Source organism: Mytilus trossulus, chromosome 13 (assembly GCF_036588685.1).
Source record: "Mytilus trossulus isolate FHL-02 chromosome 13, PNRI_Mtr1.1.1.hap1, whole genome shotgun sequence".
NCBI lineage: Eukaryota > Metazoa > Mollusca > Bivalvia > Mytilida > Mytilidae > Mytilus > Mytilus trossulus.
The window spans coordinates 14,698,552-14,709,291 of NC_086385.1; the positions used below are offsets into that span (position 1 = coordinate 14,698,552).

The 10,740-nt window shown below is 35.5% G+C and overlaps 1 protein-coding gene across 1 annotated transcript; it reads right to left on the minus strand.

Moving 5' to 3' along the window:
* Window positions 1–8,414: 8,414 nt before the first annotated feature.
* On the minus strand, window positions 8,415–8,969 carry LOC134694111 (putative deoxyribonuclease TATDN2). Its single transcript, XM_063555107.1, has one exon. It carries the CDS (start codon window positions 8,967–8,969, stop codon window positions 8,415–8,417), a length of 555 nt encoding a protein of 184 aa, XP_063411177.1.
* Between the last annotated feature and the right edge of the window lie 1,771 nt (window positions 8,970–10,740).

Consider the following 10,740-nt stretch of genomic DNA (forward strand, 5'->3'; position numbering starts at 1 on the left):
AGTAGTTTGCCAACACAGGAGGCAGATTGAGATGGTCGAAAAATCAACAATAATGTCTTTCTGTCACAAAGAAATATGATCGTGGTACAAACTCTAATATATATGTTATAGAAACACGGAACTATTCGAATAATTCATGTATTAGTTTGTATATAAAACAATTTCATTAATATGACATATAATTTAACCCCTTTATTACGTTCACAACTATAAGGCCCATTCAAACTTATATAAACATTTTGACACAGCTGAGCATGTAGTGAGATGAATATTGCAACATGATGTATATATGTTTCCTATTTTGAAAGTATAAATTAAAGTTATAGATATTCTTAGTTACGATCGAAAATATTTATGAACAAAAATCAGTTAAAACCCTCCAATAAAAGAAAGTGAAGCTTTATTCATATAGGTGAACAAGCAGCCATCAGATTTTTTTTCTCTTTTCCTGTGTTAGAATAATAATAGCCTAATAACTTTGTTTGCTGTTTTGGACAGGACAATAAATATAATGCATTCTTCAGAATTAATGATCGCTCGTAGTGCATTTGGTTTTCTGTTTTCCTTTGAGTTTGATGATCAATAACGATAATCCATCAGCTTTATGGTACAATATTTTTTTTATTTTAATTGCTTCTTTTTGTAAGTATGAGTCTCAATATTTGTAATTATACTTCTCTTCTATTTAGATGGCCCTAGTTTGCTGTGACTTGATTGGTTATGTTTCGCGATGTCCAACAAATCTGGAAAGGCAAATCTTGGGGATACGTAAAAGATGTCCATTCAATGATTCTTATCACTGCATCAGAGATGAGAAAAATGGATTAGTCGAAACATGCAATGAAGCGAAACTTATACCTAAAGGTATTTTCTTTAACATCAAAAAATTAAATATTGTCTGCCTCCAATTGATATAGGATATTGAAATCACCTCTTGCCAATTTCACCTTTATCATTCCAAGCAATCTTAGTTTCAGGTTCATCTCTAAATATTTTCTAGGAAAGATCAATAGTGTAATAAACACTTGTATTTTTATAAAACCACCACTACAATACAATAAAATCTAAATCATATTACATCTCGTAATATTCATATATTTTAACATTTGACTAGGTAAGCAGACCTTTGAGCCAACCATGATAAAATGGTTTCCGTGCTAAACTCTTTCAGCTTAACAATAGAACACATAGAAACACAAAACAAAGAGGTGTATAATTTATCATTGTAATTATAGCAAAAGTTATATTGTCTACAAATACGCTCCCTTCCATTTCGGTGCTCCTATTCATCACATACTCTTTATTTTTTTCTATATCATCAACTCTATTGGCAAGTGTGTTAACGATGCATATTGAATAACAGCTATCGTCTCAATTTGCTTTTCAAACTTCTCGAATCGATAAGATATTTACTTGTACGTTTGGTTTTCTTTTTCATGACAAAAAGTTGGATCAATTTTGTCAATGTGTTTTTAAGTTTAGAATGATGAAATGGAAATATGAAATAGTACAATAAATGAACGACAATATCGTTCCGTTCTAAATTATTTCAACTCAAAGCAAGAAGAAAAAAAAAGATGTTTTCTGTCTTTATAAATTAATGTAACACATGTGTACGAAAATTAAAATGTGTAATTTGGAACTTTGATATTTATTACGCTTTTTTAAAGAAATTTAGAATGCTAGAATTGAAGTTGCTAAATGCAAACATAGAAAATCTGGAGACATGCTTAGTAGATCAAAAAGGTATCTATAAAACAAAATATTTTCATCAGTTCCGAGTCTGAAAGGCGTCTCATTGCGTGTTGTTTTAAAATTTCTTTTATTAGGAACACTCAACTGAATTTTTGAAAACCTTGTATGCATTAGTATTTCTCTAATGCCCGCGTCACACTGTCCCGATTTTTACGCCGATGGCAACGCGATTATGGAAATTTTTAAAATCAGGACTGATCGTATCCAGATCGGGCTATTCGTAGTGCCAGCTTTGACCATCGTAGAACCATCGGTCACTTTTTCTAGCCTTCGGTGACAACTTCGGGAAGGGTTCTAAATTTTTTAACGTGTTAAAAAATCCCCGAATGTGCGTCCGATGTTGAGGAATCGTATTGAGTTCGTATCACCACCCTCACCATCGTAATGTCACCGGGAATGCATCATTGAACATCGTATTGCATTCGTGTTTCCATCGTTTCCATCGGGCAGTTTTGACATTACGATGTCTCCGCGAATGAATCACGAAGCTACCCGAAGGTCTTACGATGGCAACACGACTTCGGCAAGACCTCGTAATCCCGTCGTGTTGCCATCGAATAAAAGTACGAAGGCGACAAGATGGAACTACGACGGCAATAAATCCAGTTAAATGTAAGTTAATGTTCGCCCTTAAATACATTTAAAGTGCCATGCGCGATATGCACTGGTCAGTCTTATACGACAGTTAAGAAAGACGTTCACAAAACATGGAGCTCATATCATATGATTCTACGTGAACAAGAAAGGCGACAGCGTTGTTTCTATTAATTCAAATGGAATAAGAAGAGCAGCTATTACAGGCTCAGAATTTACTTTTACAAGTAAAATATTATTTTTTGTCAATTTTTCATATCAAGTAACATAATGAAAATCATAAATGCGCCTCGTACACCAACACTTCAGGTACACGTATATAGGGAAACAACTTATCATTATATTAATCTGATTTTTTTATGTATCGCCATTTTGATTTTATATGTCATATTTTGCCGCATTTGTTGCTTTCCCCACATCCTTCCTTTTGTCTATATTATTATGATACTCTCCTGTGAAAAGCTCTTTTTGAATAAAACGGACCAACGAACCCATTACCTTACATTTAAGATAGATCAGTAACCATGGGCATAATTATGGATGATTATTCAGACTAGTGCACACATTTTATTGTCTTTAGAACCAGCAGGTAAAAAAATGAGCAACCAATTTCCTGTGTATTATGCTTTTTCAAGGAGAAAAAAACAAGTCCATCTGCATGACCTTAACCTTTGGCCTTGATGCATCGTAAGCTATACACGACGTCTTTTAGACATCGTATGGCCATCGCGCCATCATCGTAATCCATTGTGTAGCCTTCGTATTCCATCGTGAAGGCTTCGACTGAAATATGAAGCTTAAATACCCGTCTTCGGATAACCTTCGTATGTCCATCTTTTGCTATCGTATATAATTTCGGCACCACCGTATAGACTTCGTTATTCATCGTACTTGCTTCGGTCACTTTTTGGTATTTAAACGAGATCGGGACAAACTTCGTACGAACTTACAATTTTTGCATTCGGGTGTCCATCGTATATAAAAATCGGGACAGTGTGACGCGGGCATTAAAGGAAACTAAAATAATATCGTAATCCTTTTTCAAAGAAGTTGAAATCTTGGTTTTGTCATTTTTTAAATTAAAAAACGAAGGATTTTTGAAGTGTACAGTTAGGATCAGTTTGGTAACCATGTTTACATATCTCTTAGACTGTCAATAGAACTGTCCTAGAACTGTCATTAGAACAATTTCAGAACAAAAATTTTTGTTAACAAATCAGGACAGTTTTAAAAAGTAAAATAACAAAAATATCTTTTACTTTCAATTAAAAGAAACATTATCAATGAATATTTTTTTATATTGTTGATATAGAGTTTTGTAAACTAATTTTTAATTGTCAATTAATTTAATCAGCTAAATGTTCCCTGGATAGTCAGTGGATTGTAACAGGGTACGTCAAGAGGAGCTTGGAATCTTGATGGTTTATGTAACAAGCAATATTTGATGAATAAAATTATTATGTAGTTAAAAAAAAAATAACAAAAATATCAATCTTCATAGAAAATTCAAAACAGAAAATCCATTGAATGGCAAAATAAAAGGCACAAACACATCAAACAAATCGAAAACCAACTATCAAATTCCTGACTTGGGACATGCATTTTATCATGTAGTAAATGCTAAAACTCTAACTTGCATGACAGTATATAGCATGTTTAGCATACAGCAGCTTCTAAAAGTTCTGTCGGAAAATATTTGACGAAATACTATATTCATTTGATAAAATTTACTGTTTGCAATAGCATTAGTTGGTCTAAATAATAAGGATGTTCTTATCCCAAGCATAAAAACATAGCCATATTTGACACAACCTTTTTTAACTTTGATCTTCAGTGCTGTACAACTTTTTTTTTACTTTCGATCTTTTATATCTAGTTGTCACTGGTGAGTCTTGTGTGGACGAGGCGCGTTTTTGGCGTATTAAATTTTAAACCTGATGCTTTTTGATATCTATTAATAATGTGTTTCTTTGTCTAATACGTTCTCCTATTAATTTGTATTGTAGTCCTGTAATATTATGTTGTCATTTCAATGTTATATTTAACATTGCCATTTAAGTGCGAGGTTTGGCATGCCACAAAACAAGGTTCAACCCACCATTTTTTCCTATAAAAATGTCCTGTACCAAGTCAGGAATATGGCCATTGTTATATTATTGTTCGTTTCTGTGTTTGTTACATTTTAACGTTTCGTCGTTTGTTTTCTCTTATTTTTTAGTGTAAATTCACATTGCGATAAGACGTGTCACGGTAATTGTCTATCCCAAATTCATGTATTTGGTTTTAATGTTATATTTGTTATTCTCGTGGGATTTTGTCTGATGCTTGTTCCGTTTCTGTGTGTGTTACATTTCAGTGTTGTGTCATTGTTCTCCTCTTATATTTAATGCGCTTCCCTCGGTTTTAGTTTGTTAACCCGATTTTGTTTTTGTCCATGGATTTATGAGTTTTGAACAGAGGTATACTACTGTTGCCTTTATTTACGAGAATAATACTCTAAAACTGATCCTGACAATTCTACCTAGATCTTATTTGTACAGTTATACTTAAGCAAATTTCGAACGGGGTCATGCGAAATTAAAAAAATCTGGAATTTAGAATTAATAGTATAGATAATAAGAGCATCAGTTGGATGACAAAATAAACTTAAACTATTGATGTTAGGGACTTTAAACTAGCTGTCAGTAACTGCAAGTACTCTCAGATCAGTACACATAGTCTTTTTTGTTGTTGAGATATACAAGTACCAGGCCACGTCCACTCTGTGTCTTTGGTTATATGTATTTCTATTTGTATCCGGCTGATTAGTTAAGCCTTTTTCAACTAAGATTTCAGTGTCATATCCCTGCTGTAAAAAGGAATAGAATAGAATAAAATAATATTTTCTTCCAATATGATTGTATTCGTATTACTTTTTATCATTAATACGTGTGGATAATGCATTTCAGGAAAGCTAACGTCCCTGTCACTGTCGCTTTTTTTCTGCCCGATATATGATATACTCAAGATTTTGCTTATCATCAATTGCATACAAGGATTCAATACTTTTACCTACACCACTCACCAGATCAATCATAAAAGGACCGTGTCAATACTTGTCTCATAGGTCTGTGATTCAAATAGTTTGAGAAGTTATTGTTACGCTTTGTGTTCAAGTATGGTTGAATCCTTGTCCAAAAGATCTATAATTTCCATTTTATTTCAAATATGCCATATTTTTAAATAGATATTCCTTAAATGTCTCGTAAATTTGCTTTTCTTCATCATTAAGTTTTTAAAAATATTGTTGAGATTTGTCATTGAAATTTCATCTCGGGATTTTGTATATAGATAGCTGCAATTTTAAGGGTTTTTAAGTATGTTATATATAGAAGTCGCTCCTCACTATCCTACTACATGTACCTGTCGATACATTTATTTTTGACATTGCACAATTCATGTGTTCTCTGACTATTAATGACGTTAAAATACTAAATGCCTGGGATGTGTTTTAGTTGATTTTAGTCTCTGATGCATGATTTTTTTTATTATTAATTGGTTTTGGCTTTTAACTGGCTGTCAGTAACTGCGAGTACTCTCAAATCGTATTTTCTTGTTTTTTCGACCTGTTGATACTGTTTATAATGCTTTTTTGTTATTCTATATTTATATGGATCTTGTCTGTATACCAGCTTTGATTACTAAGTATTTAAAATATTTTTAATTTTTCACTCATTCTTACAACATATGTATAAACTTCAAGATTCAAATAAATTTCTTTTAAAACCGTTTTTTTTTCTTAAGTGACTATTGATGAATATTTGCGAAGGGTTAAATATTTCTCAGTGGTGTCTTGTCATGGCTTTGTTTGGACTTGTTTGTTTGCTTTTTGGCCTTGAACGTTTGTCTCTAATATTTTATTAACTGTGCATTTGCATTCAGATATCGTTGATCAAATTTATTCGTTCATTGTGTATTAAAAGAGGGACAGCCAAACTCATAAATCTAAAACAAACTGACAACGTCATGGCTAAAAATGAAAAAGGAAAAAAAAAACAAACAATATTACACATGACACAGCATAGAAAACTAAAGAAAAAACAACACGAACCCCACCAAAAACTAGGGGTGATATCAGGTGCTCCGGAAGGGTAAGCAGATCCGGCTCCACATGTAGCACCCGTCGTGTTGCTTATGTGATACAAATCCGGTAAATAGTCTAATTCGGTAGGTCACATTCATGAAAGGGAATGGGATTGCAGTTACGATGTAAGGAAGATATCCGATATCATTTTTGAAACGGTTATTCCATAACGGGCAACTTACTCGTGATGGCGTCCGTAAAATTTACGAAGGGATGATTTCAACTTCATCATTTGGAACTCTTGGTTTAGTAGCTTCCCTTGTAAGCAGCAACCCTCTATCAAGAAAATCATGATAGGAAATGCAAGCACGGGAATATCGTATCAATTTGGAGATATATACCCCGGATGCAGGTGCTGCTGGAATGTTGCTACTTAGAAATAGAAAGTTCACAATTAGAAAGCTGAAATCATCTCTTTTGTCGTAAAGTTTTGTTTAAAATACGTTTTTTGATTGAGTTAAGTCTGCCAATTGATATTTTATCGTGTGTTTTTCTATGTTGTGATGTTATACTATTGTTTCAGAAAAAGGGAGAAGGTTTGGATGCATTAAAACGTTTAATCCCGCTGCAGATGTTGGCACCTGTCCTAAGTCAGGAATCTGATGTACAGTAGTTGTCGTTTGTTTATGTAATATATACGTGTTTCTCGTTTCTCGTTTCTTTTTATATAGATTAGACCGTTGGTGTTCCCGTTTGAAAATGTTTCGGTTATCAAGGTCAAACATTCTAATATTTGATTGAAGATATTTTACCTTTCCTGAAAAGACATAACCCGCATTAACGCTGTGCATAAAGATATTTCAAACTCTTAAACCAAAGGCTCTTGACATATATCATTGATAGTAATCGTAGTTTTTTGAAACTGTAATTTGTAGACACCAAAGATCTTCACCAATGATGTTATGTCACCTGGAAAATACATCCAAGTCAAAGTTTTTGGTTAACACTGACCCTAGATAGCATGTTTTGTATTGATATGCGTTACAATTTATGACTCAAATCAGCAACGACCCATCGAAACAATATCTGATACCAAAAATTAATAATACTTTTAGATATTTTTCATTTCCTATCGCTAATTATCCATTTTTAGATGGTGACGTTCCCTTGTCACCATCATTTGCTGCTTATATATCTCAACTTGTACGATTCGCTCGTGTATGTAACAACGTTTTAGATTTTAACGAGACAATGTATGTTAACATTATTATAACAAGGTTTTCGATATGATGTGATTTCCGAGTATTACTACTTAATACTAATATATGCAATACAATGCAATGCTCCTAATTGTACTAACTCACCAAATATACTATGATACGCTCTGGTTTTAGTCTTAGTACTTGCTCGCTATTCCCGCCAATACGCCAACTCTCGTTACCTGGTAACTATCCGTGATCTTATCCTGAGTTAGGTAGTTATCACTGGATCATCCCGGGAACCGGACTACGCGGTATATATAACTACCGTACGGTCTACATAGTAATGTCACGTCCATTATACTATATTACACAACACTCCTCCCCACTTTGAAAGGAGTGAGTTTACTTCCTATTTGAATTTTCACTATATTCCTTTAGTCCACCCCGTCTGGTTGCACCACGGGGATAAAAAAAAATAATCTCCAAATATTATGAATGTATATTCCAATGTTGATCGACATATTAACAACACATCTATATATATATATATATATATTTTTCAAAATTCACATTTTCTCCGTTATCGCTTTGCGGATTCACTTTGTAACTATCATATCATTCCTTGATATATGTAAACAATTCACTGATGATCTAATTTTCAATCAAAATTTACAACTGATTTCGGTTATCCACAAGTCCACATTAATCTGCTTTATACATCCTATATATACATGTCCGATTTAACCTGTCTCCTGCAGGTTGTTACATCAATACATACATTGTACATAGCAGTCCACTATTTAGCCATATAGGCTTTTTCCATTTTCCCTTGTGAGAGCAAATATCTCGGCCACAGGTTGGCTCCTGATACCTGCTAAAATCAATGCTACTTGTCCCATCCTACGCGGATTGTTAATCCGTATGTTGGATGGGATAGTACAATATGGTGAATCTGTCTCAATCAAAATACGATGGTTTGGGACATTCCTGGCTGCCAGTATCTGATCTTCATGGAAATTTTTGACCTTTAAAGAAAAGCTGAAATAAGTGTTCGGAAAAGCGCGACGCCAAATATCCACTTGTCTCGCACTCCCATGGAAACAATGGAGATGAATTTTCTGCTCCGGCTCACAATTGTTCTGCACAATTTCCAATGCTCTAGTATACACAGCGTCTGACATTGTCTCCGTGGCCTGGCCACGCAAATGTAGAATCACTGGTTTGTTTGGTCTAGCCAATCCTAGCAATTTATCAAAAATCTTTTCTTGGGACATCCAGTGTACTTGGTTAACGGTCCTGTCTAACCCGATTTCCCCCAGTGCAGATACACGCATGTCACTCAATGCCTCCTGCATTGCTGTTAACTGGTCATTGTTAAAATAGGGTGCAGCTTTTGGATGCAGCCCTATGGCTATCTTCCATTTTGAGGTGTCTGGTAACACTTGCGGATATGTATCCGGATCTCAGTATACTAGTACTCCTCCAATCACCTCTACTACAATATCTGGTTGTGGAATTAATTTTTCCTGGAGGTATTGGTCAACAGACATCTCCAGGGAACCGGTTAGCAAAATACTTGCCCTGTCCAAATGGAAATGGCTGTCAAAGGCCTCTGATACAAGGGTAACCTTCTGTATTCTGTTTACATTGTTATTTTTATCCACGACTGGATTTGATACCTGTGGAACAGAGTGACTTTCTGTTTTTCGACTTTTGGTATCATCAGGACGGGAAGAATCCCGGGATTGTCTCTTTCTATTCAGTATTTCCCTTGCATCAAGGGGTTTGCCTGCAAGTTGATGGTGTAAATTGGTTAGTGTTTTCTCCACCGTTGAAACAGTTGGTGGTTTGTTCTCACGGGCCCTACCCGATTGACTGGCTAGATTTAAACGTCCCTCAGTTGGACGACTGCTTTTATATGACTTTGCCACTGGCACCTTTACGGCTGTCCCAGCCTTCCTCTTCACTGGAGGCTGCTGTTGTGCCATTGGGGGTAGGACGAAATCACACCCTATTCTTCGGAACTCTGCCCTTCGTGCTGGTGACAACTGTGCTAGCAGCGTTATCAAAATGCGCCACTGCATCAATACAGCTGGCGAATTAACTGGATACATGGTATATATATCCTCCGCTGGTGGATACCAGTTCATTACGGCTGTCACATTGCGCATCTGGTCCGGGCACCTCTGCATCATCGTACAGTTTCTTGGCAGAATGTTATTTGAATTTACGTATCTTACCAAGTCATACACTGTTGCCCGTTGGCCAACAATCCACCAAGCTAACATTTGGATGGCTTCTCCCCTCAATTTCTGGAAACTGGGCTCCTTCTCAAATTTGTCCAGTGGCAAGTCCTTGAAAATATACGGCAAATGGTACACCCAACAGTGGTGCTTCATTTTCTTTGTAGATTCTCCACATGTTGGTATAGGACAAGTGGAGTGCTTGTTGCCTTCAAAGTGTTTCACCTCTGGCTGCTGAGCATCCTGCTTTTGCTGTGGAGTATTTACCTCTGGGACCGGAGTCCCCTTATCTTCTGGCACCTTAACTGATCTGTTACCTAACTCTCCAGTGCAGATAACCAGATCTGGTTTCTCTTTGGGTAGGATCCCACGTGACGAATCACGTTTTTCCACCACTCTGACCGTGGGCAAATGACATTCCACCTCCACTTGAACCATAGGTGAATGACTCACTTCTTCTTTGTCAGTATGCTCCTGAGTATGTGGAAATTGAATATCAGTCCAATCGATATAATTAACATCATGTAAATCCAGAACATCTTCAGGTTCCTTCTTTACCTCTTGTTCGTGACTTTCACGTTCATCTTCTCCCCGCTGTTCTCCCGGGGGGAAAGGCAATGGTGTACCTTCATATGCCTCTGAAGGTGTAGGCCAACTGTTTTCATCACCCTTACTTGGCCTTTTACTCATAATTAATCCCAAAATTCACAATCTGAAAAACACAATAAAAACTGATTATAAAATATGCTAAATATATACATCAAACTACTGGTATATTGCCTTAATACGTAAATTTACCTTGCGGTGTCAGAGTCCTGACACCGTGGACATCTAAACTTTACCATAGTGTCCGCAAGTTCTGGTGTCAAATCTACACATGCTC

What these genes read in the sequence shown, in the direction of transcription:
- LOC134694111 (XM_063555107.1), bottom strand. Translation starts at nt 8,969, where the DNA reads ATGCAGGAGGCATTGAGTGACATGCGTGTATCTGCACTGGGGGAAATC.